General features: G+C 43.6%; 1 protein-coding gene across 1 annotated transcript in view; it reads left to right on the plus strand.

The window, feature by feature from the left end:
• Nucleotides 1-5,733: 5,733 nt before the first annotated feature.
• The window catches only part of P3H1 (prolyl 3-hydroxylase 1), a 30,835-nt gene continuing 17,131 nt past the window's right edge, over nt 5,734-19,437 (plus strand). Inside the window, exons 1-4 of the mRNA XM_073656814.1 lie at nt 5,734-6,247; nt 9,333-9,485; nt 18,265-18,454; nt 18,647-18,778. Of these exons, the coding sequence (XP_073512915.1) occupies nt 5,819-6,247; nt 9,333-9,485; nt 18,265-18,454; nt 18,647-18,778 (904 nt within the window). The 5' untranslated portion in view covers nt 5,734-5,818. The remainder of the gene's footprint in view (nt 6,248-9,332; nt 9,486-18,264; nt 18,455-18,646; nt 18,779-19,437) is intronic.

Raw genomic sequence — 19,437 nt, forward strand, 5'->3', positions numbered from 1 at the left:
TGGTACACTGCTTACCGATCAGATTAATTTATTTTAGATTTTGATACATCGGACTTTCACAAAAGCAGTGATACCAAATATGTGTTTTTTTAAGGGGAAAAAGGGGGATGATTTGAACTTTTGTGGGTTTTTTTTTTAAATCTGCAGCATGTCAATTTCTGCTCTGAAAACATACCTTTTTGGTGAGATTTGAAGAAATCTCATCCACATCCTGCAAACTTCTTTCACCATGGAAAATCACTTGCGGTGGGAATTTTAACATTTGCAGCATGTGGTTAACTTTCCACGTAGCGGAAATGCAGCGGATTTTCTGATACATAGTCGGTGGCTGAAAATCAACTACATTTTGCGGTGGCTGCATAGGCATGAGATTTTAAGAAACCTCATGAACATGCTGCAAAATTATTCATAGCATAAATGTATGAGCTGATTTGTGAACAATTGATGTCAATTTATGCTGCGGCTGAATTTCGCCCTTATTAACCAATATTCAGTAGCAGAAATTGCTGCAACAAAAACCTCAACATAAGTTCATATGCTGCATATTTTGTGCAGTTTTTTTTTTTGCATGTCTAAAAATCTACATGTTATATGCAGAATTTGCAGATTTCACTTTTCCATTGCAAAGGCTGAAATCCACACTGAATCCGCACTAAGAATTGATGTGCTGTATATTTGAAAATCCAAACCGCAGGCCAATCTGCACTAAGAAAATATTCACTGTGTAGATGAGATTCGTTGAATTCTGCACGCAAATCCAAGCAGCGAATCCACTCCAAATATGCAACGTGTGAATTTTGTCTTAATGTTTAGGGGATTAAATCTGTTGTTTATTTCAAATGCAGATTTGCGGTGGATTCAGCCACAGATTTGCAGGAGATTTTTCTTCTCAGGGCTGTGGAGGGTTTTGTAAGACCCTTTCATTATGACAGTATAACGAGGGGTCTGTCTGGGAGCTGGAGTGCACAAACCAGCACATGGACTATCATGACGTACCGTTTTGCAGTGTATCATCTTATTTCAATGTGTAGTCTTCAAGGCATTGAAGGCTCACCTCCCCTTGAGAAAGCTGAAACGTGCGTCGGGGCAGTGCTGGTGGGCTCAACTAAATCCTCCCTAACTATGGGTAAGCTATACCATCTGTAGGCTAGTGTCTTATTTCATTTGAAAGTTGATATGCCATTTGGCATTGTTCTACCATGATATCTAGTAACTGGCTGTATAGATGGAATACATCCTCACTTGTTAGCTCCTCCTAATTTGACATCTTTGTTATATTGAACGATAATTGATTTTATTGAATTTCTCCAATAAATATCGATTTTTTTTTTTTTATTTTTTTTTTAATTATTTTGGTGGTTTATGGTTACTCCATTTTTGTCTCTTTTTTGTGCATGTTTTTCGGAGTACTCCACCGCCTAATTTAGTGGTATTATTACTATATGGGGGGACATTAACTTCTAGTCCCTCTCCTAATAATTATTATGTGCTACGGGGATATTTTCTTATAACTAAGCCTTCAAGGGATTGACGGGCCAAGAAGATAAGTCTGCAGTTGCTCTACACACTGTCACGATTCCCTGGGTGAGTTGTTATGTGATGTATGTTTGTGATTTGCATACTTACGGCAACATGTCAACTAGACTCTCCTCTGCTAGAACTTTGAGAGAGACTAGTCGGCATGTGACGTGCCTGCCCACCTGCACTGGGAATACAGGGGAGTCGTGACAGTGTTGAGCATTGCACACTGTCACGATTCGGCAGTCTTGTGTCTCATAGAGTCACTTCAGATTTCTCTTCTTGGACTAGAAAACCTCATTAACCTTAATTCACAGAATGTCTAGTATGTTAGTCCACTAGGATCGCTCTTCTTGTGGGTACAGAGTAGAGATGAGAAATTCTGTGAATTGATTCTCTCATCTCTTTTATTGTGGGTTTTTGGGGGGATCAAGTGCATTTTTTACATACAACGCTGCCCCTTTTCCCTATATGTTTTCATTATAGGGCAGGCAGTTATGGCCCATCCGGGTCAGTGGGTAATCAGACGCTGAGAATGCATTGGTAATGTATTAGTGCACATAGTCATGTACGCTCTGGTCTTGGGCTGACTCAACATTTGAGCTATGTGGGAAAGACGGGACAAAGCTTGAAGAAGACGTTGTATGACAAGATGATTGCTGTGACTATGTCACAGGAGAGGGGTCTCTGACCTGGAGATCTCAGCTGCAATTCCTCGGGCTGAATAGAGTTATTCATTAACTAACGACAATTAGTGAAATGCATGAGGAATAGCGAACCTCAACTGCAAAAAGTAGCATTATTGTATTACATTTTAATAAATATTTTTGCTGTTTTTACTTATTAAGAAATGTTTTTTTTCAGGGTAGTTTGTTAATGCTGCTGTTGATGGACATTGTTGTGAATATATATCACCTTGGCTGATTAATGTATTGTCTAAAATACCATATTGGACTTCACAACTATGAAATTTGTTGGTAAAAAGTTTCCCCAAGAATCCAAAGTTTGGAGCAATCTTATCCCTTCTGGAAGACTAGCTGTTGGAGTTGGTCACTTGACTGTGCCATGCTGTCACGTGACTATTTTAAAGCTGTGATTTTGCTGTAAAAAAAAATAAAAATAATTGGGGACAGATTGGTACATAAAAGGAGAGAAATGGGACTAGTGGAAAATATGTGTAAATTCGTTGTCATCAGGCTATGTGATAGGAAACAGAGGGTGGTTATTAATGGAACACATCCTAATTGGGTCAAAGTTAATAGTAGGATACCACAGGGGTCAGTATTGGGCCCTCTTCTGTTTAACGTATCTATTATGACCCTGTAGAGGGCATATAGAAACATTTGCAACTCTGTATTGCAGGTCGACACTATAGGAAATCATTAGATGCAATGTACCCATGGTCTCAATGTTGCACAACATATATCGCTGTGCAGCAGAGTCTAAGGGCAGAGACAGACTGCCGTATTTCTCGTGCGAGGATCGCATAGTAAACCTCGTACTGTCTGTCTGCTCTCCTGACCTGAGCTTGACAGCTGCATAGAAATATATCACACTGTCATGCTCAGGTCAGGAGAGGTGCCGGCCAGTCTGTTCAATGCGATGTGATCATCACACGAGTTATACAGCAGTCTGTCTCTGCCATAATACTAAGGCCATTTCTTATAACTGTGCCACTGAGCTGTTTAGTTTTGGGTTAGGAGAAACTGCAGTCAGTCTCTCTATCACAGTCAGTACTCGAACCATGTTTTATGGATGTGTGATGACTGGGACCTCCAAAAGAGCACGGATTAAAATCCAACATCTGTGGGATGGCCTGTACAATAAACGTTGAAGCATGAGGATAACTGAGTGCAAAGCTTGCTTTCACATAATGAATTTCTCTAAAAGGAGGCACGTTTTTTTTTTTCCCTCCCCCATTAGTATGTGAAAGAAGAATAATTTGCAGGTGTCTGTATAAAATCAGAAGCATATGGAGTGATATTAGGGACCACTTCAGTGCTGTATTAGGACTCCGTACATCTTAGCTCATGTGCAGCTCTTAGCCACATGTATAAACTTGTGTGCTTATAAGAAAAATCTGATTTAAATGATATTCACAGCAGGGACCCATTATAAGCCCTGCGTACGAAACATGGACCCATAATGAGAATAGCAGATCCCATAACAGGAGCTCGTTGGAATTTTTTTCCGACACTGCATGGAATCAAAAAGAATAGAATAAGTGGTGAAAACAACACAATTGTAATAACGATATATGACAAAGATGGCATTTTTACATTTGCTGACTATAGGGCCGCTGTTATAACCAGTGGCGTATCGTATAGCTGCCATCGGGATCTCCATTCGGGGCCATGGTGTATACATCTTCTGTATATCCAGGGGGCAATCACTTGTTAACTGAACTCTGAGGAACCCCGACAGTAAAAGGATAGGAAGAAGGACTGAGCCCTCAGGAGCCCCGACAATGAGAGGAGGGGAAGAAGGACTGAGCCCTGAGGAACCCTGATAGTAAGAGGAGACGAAGGACTGAACCCTGAGGAACCCCAGCAGTAAGAGGAGAGGAAGGACTGAGCCCTGAGGAACCCCGGCAGTAAGAGGAGAGGAAGGACTGAGCCCTGAGGAACCCCGACAGTAACAGGAGGGGACGAAGGACTGAGCCCTGAGGAACCCCGACAGCAAGAGGAGGGGGAAGAAGGACTGAACCCTGAGGAACCCCGACAGTAACAGGAGGGGACGAAGGACTGAGCCCTAAGGAACCCCGACAGTAGGAGGAGGGGGAAGAAGGACTGAACCCTGAGGAACCCCGACAGTAACAGGAGGGGACGAAGGACTAAGCTATGAGGAACTCCGACAGTAAGAGGAAGGGACGAAGGACTGAGCCCTGAGGAACCCCGACAGTAAGAGGAGGAGATGAAGGACTGAACCCTGAGGAGCCCTGACAGTAAGAGGAAGGGAAGAAGGACTGTGCCCTGAGGAACCCCGACAGTAAGATGAAGGGAAGAAGGACTGAACCCCGAGTAACCCCAATAGCGAGAGAAGAGGAAGAAGGACTGAGCCTTGAGGAACCCCGACAGTAAGAGGAAGGGGCGAAAGACTGACCCCTTAGGAACCCCGACAGTAAGAGTAGGGGGAAGAAGGACTGAACCCTGAGGAACCCTGACAGTAAGAGGAGGGGGCGAAGGACTGAGCCCTGAGGAACCCCGACAGTAAGAGGAGGGGAAGAAGGACTGAACCCTGAGGAACACCAACAGTAAGAGGAGAAGAAGGATTGAGCCCTGAGGAACCCCGACAGTAAGAGGAGGGGAAGAAGGACTGAGCTCTGAAGAACCCCGACAGTAAGAGGAGAGGATGAAGGATTGAGCCCTGAGGAACCCCGACAGTAAGAGGAGGAGATGAAGGACTGAATCCTGAGGAACCCCGACAGTAAGAGGAGGAGAAGGACTGAATCCTGAGGAACCCCGACAGGAAGAGCAAAAGAGTGAAGAGGGATCAGAGAGGCAGGAGGAGAACCAGGAGAGAGCGGTGTCTTGAGGCTAAGTAGAGTCCTATGGAGAAATAAAGATGATGATAAAATCCACAGCTGGTATGGATGAAAGAGTAGAAAAGTGATAAGAAGAAGAAACTGGAAAGCTCAGATACAGTGTTCATTTTAGGACATGATCAGATATCAAAATCAAACATCAGAATGATGTCAGTTTGAGGCTAAATACACTGTCTGACAAGTGATCCTGACAAGTGATTCTGACAAGTGATGTCACTTGTCAAAATCACTTGTCAGGATCACTTGTCAGGATCACATGTCAGGATCACATGTCGGGATCACTCGTCAGAATCACTCGTCAGAATCACTTATCAAAATCAGTTCTCAGACAGGGTATTTAGCCTCAAACTGACATCATACTGATGTTTGATTTTGATATCTGATCATGTCCTAAAATGAACACTGTACACAGAAGCCACATCAGCCTGGAGCCGCCTGCTGATAGGTAAGAGATGCTCAGCAGCTGCGGGGGACACGTGGTCTGCACTGAGGCGCAGGCAGCAGCGGTATTTTAGGCAGCTATTGGGCGGGGTTATGAGAAATGGGCGTGTTCGGAATGTCAGATTGACAGACAGTTCTGCGGGGTAGTAACACGGTAATGGGCGTGTCTTAGTCTATGGGCGTTTCTTCCAGCCCTGTATAGGCGGAGCCAAGCAGCACCAGAAGAGTGTGTATTGGGCGTACCCCTGTGTGGGCGTGGCTGCAGAGGAGGCCCCTGCGGCTGGCTGCGCTCTGCTCTCAGTTGTCCCCGCAGACATGGCGCCCTCCGTGCACCTTCTCGGGGGTCTCCTGCTACTGGTGGGCGCTCCGCTGCTGGCCGCCCGGCTGGAGCCCTATGACCTCCTGTATGACAACGGAGTGCAGGCGTATTACCGGGAGGACTGGCCGTCCGTCATCCTCTCCATGGAGAAAGCGCTGCGCAACCGGGAACTCCTGCGCCGCAATCGCATCACTTGTCGCATGCAGTGCGCCAATACCAGCGACTACTCCACTCAGTCTCCGGGCTGGGGGCCGGTGCAGGACCTGAGCTTCTTCCAGAGGGTCCTGGAGAGGGCGGACTGTGTGCGGAGGTGCGAGCGGCACAACATGGGGGCCTCCTCCACATACTATGTGGCCAGCGAGGAGCTGGAGCTGGAGTTCAGGAAGAGGAGCCCCTACAACTACCTGCAAGTCGCCTACTTCAAGGTACAACTACTCCCATCATTCCTGTAGCAGTACATGCCTGGTAATGGGCTATGATCTCTGCTCAACAGTACTGGCACTACAAAAACCAGCATGCACAAGCTAGAATGTGTGTCCATAGTGCTGGGGGCTGCAGGGTATGACTCCCATCATCTGTGCACTCACAATATTGTACTACAAATCCCAGCATACAGAACAGCCTCTGGCTCCTTAGCCGGTAGAACTACAAGAACCAGCATGCATAGGCAGGTTTATGTGTCCATAGTGCTGGGGACTTCCAGTTGCAGTGTATAGCCCCCATCATCTGTGCACTCACACTATTGTACTTGTAGTACTATAAGTCCCAGCAGTTCATGGAGGGCTGTGATCTCTGCTCATCAGTGCTGGCACTACAATAACCAGAATGCACTAGCTAGGATATGTGTCCATAGTGCTGGAGGCTGCAGAGTATAACCCCCATCATCCATGCACTCACAATATTGTACTACAAATCCCAGCATGCTGATCAGCCTCTGTATACTTAATCTGTAGAACTACATGAATTAGCATGGATTAGTTAGAATATCCCTCTGGGGGCTGCAGAGTATAACCCCCATCATCTGTGCATTCACAATATTGTGCTACAAGTCCCAGCAGCCCATAATGGGCTGTGATCTGTGCTCATCAGTACTGGCACTACAAGAACCAGCATGCACTAGCTAGAATATGTGTCTGGTGCTGGGGGCTGCAGTGTGTAACTCCCATCACCTTTGCATTCACAATATTGTGCTACCAGTCCTAGCATGGACCCTGTAGAACTACTAGTACCAGCATGCTGCAGTCATCACAGCCTGGGTCTTGTAGTCCCACCATGGTGCCGAGCTGATCGCCCTTTATCCCAGCCCCTGTGCCAGCTGATGGGTGCGCTGCCAGCTGTGGGGATGCTGCACTGCTGGCACATGGCTCAGACTCTGGAGTTACAGAAGTTTCCTCTGCATCTTCACAAAACTTCCCTCCCCCATTCAAAGCACTGCCACGTATCGAGGTGGGGAAAGCCTCCATCCTCTGCCCTCCCACACTGCGCAGCCTCCCAGCTCAGCCCCATCCTCAGGATCACCTACAGACATGCTGCTGTGTGCCATTACAGATGTGTCATTATATATATCTAATGCTCTCTGTTATCAGCCGTTCACACTACATACAGTAAATGCTGCATTTGTTTTCAATATGTTTTTTTTGCACAGAAAATCTGCTGCATTTAAAGGGATATTCCCGAGTGGAGCAAACGTTTTCCTGCTCAACCTCCCCTCTATTCATTGTCTATGGAACTGTTGGAAGGGTAGAGCATGCCCATCTCTCATGATGGGACCGCAGAGACAGTTTTTAGGGTTCCAGAGCCCCAATCTCAGGATGGTTGAGGTCTGACCCCAGTGATCAGCATGTTATCCCCTATACTATTAACCCTTAGTGTACACTGCGTCTTTCAATGTTTTTTTTGCACATGAACTGCTGGGGAAAAGTCCTGACAAATTGCTAAAAAGAATGGACCTATTAATTTTTACGTAATAATTACACTTGGTCATATGTTCAGGATTTAGATTTTGAGCGTCTTTTAAACTCTTCTGCTCTGAAAAGTTGCCAAATAGTTAAAAGAAGTAATGTTTTCCGCTAGGAAAGGGATCAATGCTTTACAATAGAAGCCTATGGGAAGACACCCAGGAGTCTCTTTTGAGCCCTTTTGCATCTCGAGCCGCTGTTTCCAAATGTAGAAACTGCATTTTTTTTATTGCCCCAAAATACACAAAAGTCATCTGCTCAGATTGTTGCTTTTTTGGTGCAGATTTGAGAATTTATTACTGTGTTTTTAGTGCAGAAATGCTAGGATTTTTGCATATAAACATTACCACATTTTTACATGCATATTTTCATGCTGCCCATAGAAGTCTACAGGGAAAAAGCGCCCAGTGAGCATGAGTTTTCATGGTATCACCTTGAAGTGTTTACTAACACATTTCCTGCATAAATACTGCAGTTTTTTTTTCAAGTGAGAACAGGGTCTAAAAGAATTTTATATGCTGCATTAAAAAAAACAAAAATACAAAAACGCATCACAGATGATTAAATAATAAGTGGAAAAAATGAGAATCTCATTAATTTTCCTGCTACTGTAAAACACTTCACTTTTTTTTCAGACAGAAAAATTTCTGCGTATGAACAAAGCCTTAAAGTTAAGTCTTGGAAATTTAAAATTTAATAAAAATGTAAAAAAAAAAACCCCAAATAACAGGAGTTTAGTAATGGCTGATAGTTCACATGTCTCCTTAAAGGCCCCCGAGGTAAACATTACGGATTGATGAGCATGATGATTACTCACACCGCCATGTTAAGTGTCGTCTTGGCACTGGTCTGTGGCATTCAATGCTCTGCAACCTGCTGCTCTCCAGGGAATACCAAACTACAACTCCTATCGTTTTCATATAGCCTCTCTTACTTTAGTTTGTTTGAAAAATGATTTCTTTGTTTCAAACTAAAAAAAATGACGTTCCCCTATTATACTGTACAGTGCAATGTAACTAATCCCAACAGATGCCGAGGTGCTAAAATTCTGGCTCATAAATCATCAAGATCCTCTCCTGGCAGCTCCTGTGCAATCACCGACCAATGACGTCCCAGATGTGCTCGATGGGAGACAAGTCTGGAGACGCTGCAGCCATGGGAGCACATTTATACACAGGAGCTGCCAGCAACGGATCTTGATGATTTGTCCTAGAACATGGTGTGGAAGTTTATTCCTCAGACGACCGTAAATAACCTCATTGATGGCAGCCGAGGCTGTAAGTGCCAGGATTTCTGCATGTGGCACTCATGCTTGATACTGAATAAATCAAGGTGATTTTGAGAATTTTGTTTCCAATTTTTCAACATTTGCAGATCAGTAACATTTCTATCCATCCTGTGATCTCCATAATTCCACAACTTTTTCTTCTAGGTGTTGCATTTTCCGTCTCCCCCGGTCCGTCTCCCCCGGTCCGTCTCCCCCGGTCCGTCTCCCCCGATACACTGCTGCCCATTTGGAGCACAGTTATTTATAATGTTTTTGCTTTTTCAGATCCACAAATTGGATAAAGCCGTAGCCGCTGCACACACCTTTTTTGTGGGTAACCCCGACCACATGGAGATGCGGCAGAATTTGGAGTATTACAAGATGATGGCTGGGGTGTCCGATTCTGACTTCAGGGATCTGGAAGCCAAGCCCCACATGGTGAGTGCAGGGGGGCGCACGTCCGGAGTGGGGGGCGAGGGAGGTGGGATTACTAATGTTCGGACCACCCTCAGTCCACTGTTTGCTCGGTCGCATTGCACCCCTGCCGCCTAGAACATAAAAACAGTTTGGTTTTCTGTGTCTTACTGCTTTATGTCTGATCTCGGAGGACTCATTCTACAGACAAGCCATCGACACCAGAATGTATATATGGGTATAAGTGGCCCTTAAATTTGGTATTAAAGGGGTGTCTGGTGTTTTGCTAAAAGTCTGCAGTTATTCTATGTGACTGCAGACTTCTGAATCCTCACAGCGCACGCTGGCAGGATTCTGCGGTGAGACTGTGCGGTCACATGACAGCAATTATATGATTTGCATATATGTGATCACAAGCCGACTAGACGTGCTCGATCTCGCACAGTACAAGTGTATTCATATATTAGTGTGACCTATGACAATATAATAGAAAACTTAGGGGAGAGTGATAAAAGATCTAGGCCGGGTTCAGATGAATATATGAAAAATCTTCCAGATGTCATCCATAAAAATAAGGAGGATTTTTCATCCATATTGTCATCCATGTGACTTATTTGATGTCCATTTTTATACATCAGCAGTTAATACAATTTACAAGAACGAATACGGCTTCCTATGTTAATAATTACAATGTACCCGCAAAAATCAGATGCTGTACAGATGACCTGTATAGGATACAATTTTGTACTTTGTTTTTATTTAATAGGCAAGTTTCATCTGACAACGGGAAGAGACTAACGCACGGTGCGAGATTTTATATATATATATGCGGTACAGACCAAAAGTTTGGACACACCTTCTCATTTAAAGATTTTTCTGCATTTTCATGACTATGAAAATTGCACATTCACACTGAAGGCATCAAAACTATGAATTAATACATGTGGAATTATATACTTAACAAAAAAGTGTGAAACAACTGAAAATATGTCTTATATTCTAGGTTCTTCAAAGTAGCCACCTTTTGCTTTGATGACTGCTTTGCACACTCTTGGCATTCTCTTGATGAGCTTCAAGAGGTAGTCACCGGAAATGGTCTTCCAACAATCTTGAAGGAGTTCCCAAAGATGCTTAGCACTTGTTGGCCCTTTTGCCTTCACTCTGCGGTCCAGCTCACCCCAAACCATCTCGATTGGGTTCAGGTCTGGTGACTGTGGAGGCCAGGTCATCTGGCGTAGCACCCCATCACTCTCCTTGGTCAAATAGCCCTTACACAGCCTGGAGGTGTGTTTGGGGTCATTGTCCTGTTGAAAAATAAATGATGGTCCAACTAAACGCAAACCGGATGGAATAGCATGCCGCTGCAAGATGCTGTGGTAGCCATGCTGGTTCAGTATGCCTTCAATTTTGAATAAATCCCCAACAGTGTCACCAGCAAAGCCCCCCACACCATCACACCTCCTCCTCCATGCTTCACGGTGGGAACCAGGCATGTAGAGTCCATCCGTTCACCTTTTCTGCATCGCACAAAGACACGGTGGTTGGAACCAAAGATCTCAAATTTGGACTCATCAGAACAAAGCACAGATTTCCACTGGTTTAATGTCCATTCCTTGTGTTCTTTAGCCAAAACAAGTCCCTTCTGCTTGTTGCCTGTCCTTAGCAGTGGTTTCCTAGCAGCTATTTTACCATGAAGGCCTGCTGCACAAAGTCTCCTCTTAACAGTTGTTGAAGAGATGTGTCTGCTGCTAGAACTCTGTGTGACATTGACCTGGTCTCTAATCTGAGCTGCTGTTAACCTACGATTTCTGAGACTGGTGACTCGGATAAACTTATCCTCAGAAGCAGAGGTGACTCTTGGTCTTCCTTTCCTGGGGCGGTCCTCATGTGAGACAGTTTCTTTGTAGCACTTGATGGTTTTTGCAACTGCACTTGGGGACACTTTCAAAGTTTGCCCAATTTTTCGGACTGACTGACCTTCATTTCTTAAAGTAATGATGGCCACTCGTTTTTCTTTACTTAGCTGCTTTTTTTCTTGCCATAATACAAATTCTAACAGTCTATTCAGTAGGACTATCAGCTGTGTATCCACCAGACTTCAGCACAACACAACTGATGGTCCCAACCTCATTTATAAGGCAAGAAATCCTACTTATTATACCGGACAGGGCACACCTGTGAAGTGAAAACCGTTTCCGGTGACTACCTCTTGAAGATCATCAAGAGAATGCCAAGAGTGTGCAAAGCAGTCATCAAAGCAAAAGGTGGCTACTTTGAAGAACCTAGAATATAAGACATATTTTCAGTTGTTTCACACTTTTTTGTTAAGTATATAATTCCACATGTATTAATTCATAGTTTTGATGCCTTCAGTGTGAGGCTATGTGCCCACGTTGCGGACCTGAAGCATATTTTTTACGCTTCTCCCTGGCGGGAAAATCGCATGCGGATATTACATGCGGTTTTCCCGCCAGGTAGAAGCGTTTGTGAGGCGTCTTTGCATGCATTTCCGCATGCGGGTTATCAAGCACTTCTCCAAGCATCACTTGGAAAAGTGCTTGACAACTTGTTCAGAATGGTAAAAAATAAAAAAATAAACTTTATACTCACCTTCTGATGCATTCTCTGCCCCATCCGGAGTCTTGAGCGGCTCACGCTGTTGTGTGCAGGACCTGCGGTGACGTCATTGAGTCATGTGGTGGGTCACATGACTCAATGACGTGGCAGGTCCTTCAGACAACAGCGCGACGGAGGGAAAACATCAGAAGATAAGTATAAACTTTATTTTATTCTTTTTTTTACAGGTTCTTTGGTACCCAGGTCTGGATGAGAGTCTCCTCTCCTCCAGACTTGGGTACCATCCGCACATTGATTCCGCAGCGCTTCCGCAAAATTAATGAACATGCTGCGGATTTTTGACTGCAGCATATACGCTGCGGAAAAATCCGCAGCATGGGCATTGACATTGCGGAATGCCATTGGGGACCATGGGGTGCGGATCTACATGCGTTTTTCAAGCGTTTACGCTGCGGAAATTCCGCAGCATATACGCTTGAAAAACGCTACGTGGGCACACAGCCTGAATGTGCAATTTTCATAGTCATGAAAATACAGAAAAATCTTTAAATGAGAAGGTGTGTCCAAACTTTTGGTCTGTACTGTATATGTGTGTGTTCTTGTTTGTGCAGAGACATTCCTTTTATCAGCAACTTTAAATGTAAAAAAAAAAATCCCTAAGGAGTGGACCTATATTTTTTTTAATGTGGTTTCTTTGGCGTTTTTTGTATTATATATTTTTTTTTTTACTGTAATACTCTTTTTTATGTTCTTTCAAACAGAAACGTTCCAAAAATTGACAAGTTGCTCTTTCCCACATGAAATAAGGACAGCACTATGTGCGCTACACACATGATTTTTCATTAAATATGAAGCATTTTTTCATGGGGATTTTGGAGCAGAATCCACATCCAAATCTTCAGACTGTCCCCATGGTGTTCCCTGAGGCTTCTTCTCTGCAGGTCTCTGCCCTCCTGTGCGTATTCTTTCCTGCCACCACTTTGAAGGTTTGATCGCCCGTCCGCTCAGTTCTGTATGGGGCCTTTTTGAGCATTGCCATATAGTGAGAGGCAAATGGTTTCCTTAGTGACTTGTATATACAACCCCTGGCAAAAATTATGCAATCACCGGGCTCGGAGGATGTTTATTCAGTTGTTTAATGTTGTTGAAAAAAAGCAAATCACAGACTTGGCACAAAACTAAAGTCATTTCAAATGGCAACTTTAGGGCTTTAAGAAACACTAAAAGAAATCGAGATAAAAAATGTGGTACTCAGTAAGGGTACTTTTTTTCAGACCAAGCAGAGGGGAAAAATTATGGAATCACTCAATTCTGAGGAAAAAAATATGGAATCATGAAAAACAAACACACAAAAGAACACTCCAGTACATCACTAGTAATTTGTTGCACCACCTCTGGCTTTAATAACAGCTTGCAGTCTCTGAGGCATGGACTTAATGAGTGACAAACAGTACTCTTCATCAATCTGGCTCCAACTTTCTCTGATTGCGGTTGCCAGATCAGCTTTGCAGGTTGGAGCCTTGTCATGGACCATTTTCTTCAACTTCCACCAAAGATTTTCAATTGGATTGAGATCTGGACTATTTGCAGGCCATGACATTGACCTTATGTGTCTTCTTTCAAGGAATGTTTTCACGGTTTTTGCCCCATGGCAGGATGCATTATCATCTTGAAAAATGATGTCATCATCCCCAAACATCCTTTCAATTGATGGGATAAGAAAACTGTCCAAAATATCAATGTAAACTTGGGCATTTATTGAAGATGTAATGACAGCCATCTCCCCAGTGCCTTTACCTGACATGCAGCCCCATATCATCAATGACTGTGGAAATTTACATGTTCTTTTCATGCAGTCATCTTTATAAATCTCATTGGAACGGCACCAAACAAAAAGTTCCAGCATCATCACCTTGCCCAATGCAGATTCGCGATTCATCACTGAATACGACTTTCATCCAGTCATCCACAGTCCACGATTGCTTTTCTTTAGCTCATTGTAACCTTGTTTTTTTCTGTTTAGGTGTTAATGATGGCTTATGTTTAGCTTTTCTGTATGTAAATACCATTTCCTTTAGGCGGTTTCTTACAGTTCGGTCACAGACATTGACTCCAGTTTCCTCCCATTTGTTCCTCATTTGTTTTGTTGTGCATTTCCTGTTTTGGAGACATATTGCTTTAAGTTTCCGGTCTTGACACTTTGATGTCTTCCTTGGTTTACCAGTATGTTTGCCTTTAACAACCTTCCCATGTTGTTTGTATTTGGTCCAGATTTTAGACACGGCTGACTGTGAACATCCAACATCTTTTGCAACATTGCGTGATGATTTACCTTCTTTTAAAAGTTTGATAATCCTCTCCCTTGTTTCAGTTGACATCTCTCGTGTTGGAGCCATGATTCATGTCTGTCTACTTGGTGCAACAGCTCTCCAAGGTGTGATCAATCCTTTTTAGATGCAGACTAATGAGCAGATCTAATTTGATGCAGGTGTTAGTTTTGGAAATGAAAATTTACAGGGTGATTCCATATTTTTTTCCTCAGAATTGAGTGATTCCATATTTTTTTTCCCTCTGCTTCGTCTGAAAAAAATTACCCTTACTGAGTACCACATTTTTTATCTTGATTTCTTTTAGTGTTTCTTAAAGCCCTAAAGTTGCCATTTGAAATGACTTTAGTTTTGTGCCATGTCTGTGATCTGCTTTTTTTCAACAACATTAAACAACTGAATGAACATTCTCTGAGCCCGGTGATTCCATAATTTTTGCCAGGGGTTGTAAAAGAGGGGAAATCGACCACCCCCCCCCCCCCCCCCCTTCATCATAAGACCCCCTGATTTGTAATATACTGCTGTTGTTTAATTGTGTGTAAATGTTGTAGAACAGGAGTTCAGCCCCGGGGCCACATGCGGACCGTGATGCCATTATATGTGGACCCCGGATGACCTCTGTGGTACAGAGACAGGCAGATAATAATGGGGCATATTTTGGCCAACTTTGGGAACGCCTTATATATTGGCAGAGTCTCATCCTTTCTGGAGGGCCATGGTAGAAAAAAAGGGACCTTCATTTTCCCAAAAGGTCTGGGTCCACTTTCAGGACTCCCAACATATGCTTTTCTTGTGCCATAAATGTCTCCATGTGATAATACCCCTTTAAGTATTACTGCGGCCCATAGGTTTGGTTCAGTCTGACAATGTGTGGCCTTCAGATCAATAAAGGTTGTATGTCCCAACTATAGAAGATACAGAACCCGCAATGTATGGAGGGAACCAACCTGAGCACGACGCCGTCAACAGTGAGGACCGGTCCTGCGCATAAAAAAACGACAAAAACAGGATCTGCTGCCGAGGTGTGAACCGCCAAAAAAAGCAAGTTTAAGAGCCGACCTCGAAACGCGTCCCTTTGAACCAATTTTTTTTTTTTTTTCTCCACCACAATGCTGGATTGATTGAAAACAGAGATCTGCTAGGCCGGACAAAATGCTTGGTTGCATTCCCTAAAGAATACATATAAAAGGTAATAAAAAAAAAATATATATATATATATATTATGGAATATCTCCTGAAAAAAAAATTAATCAAGCGAAACAGTTTTTTGGATAGAGACTCGTGTTAAATACAAAAGAGCAAATGATAAACAATAATTTAAAGCAAAAAACAATGGGAGGGAAAATAGAAAAACCTAAAGCTTGCTGTGTCACTGGTATTGTCACCCTTTTCATTAATTTAGTATGGAAACATTGATTAATTGTCGGTGCCCATGTGACTTGAATTAGCCAATGAATGATGACTTCAGTGTTTTAAAAAGCCACATGGTAGGCCCTGGTCCTTTGTCACAATGGTGAAGACAAAGGGGCTGTCTGAGGACATTAGAACTGCTATTATTTGCAAACACAAGACACTTCCAAAGGGTATAAGGCCATCTCCAAAGACCTTGATATCCCAGTTTCAACAGTGCGCAATGTTGTTAAGACGTTGGCCAAGCATGGAACCATCAAGAACCTCCCTGGACGTGGGGGAAAGAGGAAAATTCACAAGAGATGTCTTCGAAGGTTGGTGTGAATGGTGGAAAAAACACCACGTCCAGCATCCAAAGACCTGAAGGCCAACCTGGAACAGTCTGGGGTTGTGGTTTCAACAAGTACCAAACGCCACACACTAAACCAAGCCGGGCTATTTGGGCAAAGGCCTGGAAGAAACCATTGCTGAAGAAAAGGCATTATTAAAAGGAACGACTGATCTTTGCCAAAGAGTACCTTGACAAACCACAATCCTTCTGGGAAAATGTTCTGTGTACAGAGAAAACAAAAATAGAGCTTTTTCACCATGCAGAGCAATAGTTTATAAACAGACGTCGCAATGAAGCTTATAAGGAAAAGACCACCTTACCAACAGTTAAGCATGGTGGAGGATTTATAATGCTGTGGGGTTGCTTTGCTGCGTCTGGTACTGGAGGCCTTGACCGTATCACAGGAATCATGAAATCAGAGAATTATCAAAAGATTTTATAGTGAAATGTCCTACCCAGTGTAAGAAAACTTGGTTTGAGTCAAAGATCATGGTTCCTCCAGCAAGACAATGACCCAAAGCACACATACATACTGTGCTGGGGGAGCGGTTGCGGCGGAGGAGCCTGCTGCAGCCTACACTGTCCCCGCTGCTAAAGAAAATTAATATTCACTGCTCCTCACGTCCATAGGCGTGGGGAGCACTGAATATTCATGCTCCTCATGCGCGGCTCCTGCTGCTGCCGGGCGTGGAGAGGGGGTGAATATTCATGCCCTTTAATAGCGGGCACACGCAATCGCCCGGCAGGAGCCTCGCTGTGGCTACGCTGTGTGCCGGCTATTAAGGAGCATGAAGTCACTGCTCCCCGTGCACACAGTCCCGGCTTGAGGAGCAGTGACTTCTGGCAGCTGATCTCTCTCCTTGTGAGCCGCGCATGGCATTGACGTCATGCATGGCTCATATGGAGAGATCAGTGCGGGCAGACAGGACGCAGTGCTGGAGGAGAAAGAAGAGAAGTGAGGAGTGTTTATTTTTTTATGTGCAGCGTGATGGGGATTAGGGGGGCCAGACATACCAGGGTAAGGATGAGGGGGCCAGACATACCAGGGTAAGGATGAGGAGTGCTATGCATACCAGGATAAGGATGAGGGGTGCCATGCTTATCAGAATGGAGGGGTGCCATGCATACCAGGATGGGGATGGGGGGGGCAGACATGCCAGGATAAGGATGAGGGGGCCATGAATAACGGGATAAGGATGAGGGGTGCCATGCATACCGGGATAAGGATGAGGGGTGCCATGCATACTGGGATAGGGATGGGGGTAATGTGTAATAGGAAGGGGGGGCATATCTACCAGGATGGGGGATATTATCAGAATTGGGGGACATTACCCCTATACCAGTGTCAGCAGCAGACCCCCTCCCCATTAACAGTGCGTCGTGACCACATTTTTTGCTTAAATTTTTTTTCTGTTTTCCTCCTCTAAAACCTAGGTGCGTTTTATAGTCCGAAAAATACGGTACTTTGGACCACTAATTTAAAAATCCTGAGGATATAACTTTGGAACATTTATATTTATTTCTGAAGATATTGTACAAAAATGAAGGGGTGTCATATGAATATATAATATAATTTTGTACATTATGCATTTTTTTTTTTTTTTTTTTTTACTTTTTCAGAATTGGCAGCTCATGTTGGGTTTGAATATGAATGGACTTGGTGGTCTTAAAGAGTAACTATTTGTTTTAAATTGTTAATATAAATCATTAGCATAAGTGAAAATAATAAACTTCGTAATGTATCTTATCAGAGAAATCTGCTCAATTCGCTGGTTTACGATACTGTGTCCTCAGTAAATCTAGACTTTCTAATTATGAATATAAGCGATAACAGTTGGTGCTCATAAAGTTCTATAGGAGTTCCCATAGTAGCCAAAGTCGTTTTTCTGATATTTTTGGAACTCCTATAGAAGTGAAGTACGAGAGCCGGTCATGCACAGCCACTACTACTTTCCTTGGTTTATGATACAGAGTCGCATTCTAGATATTAATGTGGGATCTGCATTTATTCCATGGTCTGAGCGAAGTACCAAAACCAACCTGTGGACAGCTGTGGCGCTGTTGCCACAAGTAAGCAGCCATGTTTTTCATCACCTGTCCAACCTCTTTAAAAACAAACAGCAAAATAATAATATGTAATTTTCTGCTTTTTTTGCAGCAAGAGTTTCGCCTGGGGGTGCGATATTACACGGATGAGGAGTCTGGAACGGCCATTACTTATTTTGAAAAAGCCTTGGAGGAATATTTTGTCGCAGATCTCGAATGCCGCAGCCTTTGTGACGGGCCGTACGATTACGACGGCTACAACTTTCTAGATTACAGCGCCGACTTATTCCAAAGTATTACAGGTGAGCGGTGTGGAAAAAGTGCAAAGTGCTGCCCAATACATGGTCATGCCCACTCCTTATGGTGGTGGCATTGCCCAGTTGCGTTGGCGGTGCAGGTTTCTGCCGCTATTCTCTATCAGTTTGCTGTACTGCTAGAATAAAGCAAAATGTAATAATGACGGCACTTACCCCTAATACCTTGTGCTTCCCCAGACCATTACGTGCAGGTGATGAGCTGCCGGCAGGGATGTGTCTCCGATCTGGCCACACAACCGGGCAAAGACAAGCCCATCGAAGACTTCCTCGCTTCTCACTTCAATTACCTCCAGTTTGCCTATTACAACAGTAAGTCACAATACAAGTCTTATCGTTCCCATATTTAAAGCGCTAGATTTGACTGTGCAAACTTAGACCTGATGATGCTGGTGTACTTGCTTTATAAAACTGTGTCAGAATGACTGACTGTATAATCCTTTCCTTATCTGATAGTGAAATACGCTCTAGTTGTACTTCCAAAATGCTTGTTTTAATATCAGGATTGTATAGCTGTTCTTGTATCAAAATAAGTACACCAGCCTCATCAGATTATTGTATTCTGTTTATGCTGGAAAATCTGGTGACAGATTCCCAAAGGTAATCTGTCATCAGGCTTTTGCTATGTAATCCGAGATCAGCATGATGTAAGGAAAGGGACCCTGATTCCAGGGATGTGTCACTTACTAGGCTGTTTCAATAAAATCATTGCTTTATCCGCAGGAGATTATCACTACAGGACTATCACCTTGTCCTGCTGTTCTGTGTAACCCCGCCCACACCACTGATTGGCTGTCAACATACAGTGTACACAGAAAGCAGCCAATCAGTGGTGTGGGCGGGGTTATACAGAGCTCAGCATTCAGAGCTCTTCTGTATCTGCAGCAGAGAAAACTGTGATTGTATCAAAATGACAGCATGCAGCCCAATAAGTGATACATCGCTGGAATCAGGGTCTCAGCCACTACATT

This window comes from Phyllobates terribilis, unplaced genomic scaffold, assembly GCF_046119375.1.
Source record: "Phyllobates terribilis strain yellow unplaced genomic scaffold, ASM4611937v1 Scaffold_12__6_contigs__length_324123572, whole genome shotgun sequence".
In the NCBI taxonomy this organism is placed as follows: domain Eukaryota; kingdom Metazoa; phylum Chordata; class Amphibia; order Anura; family Dendrobatidae; genus Phyllobates; species Phyllobates terribilis.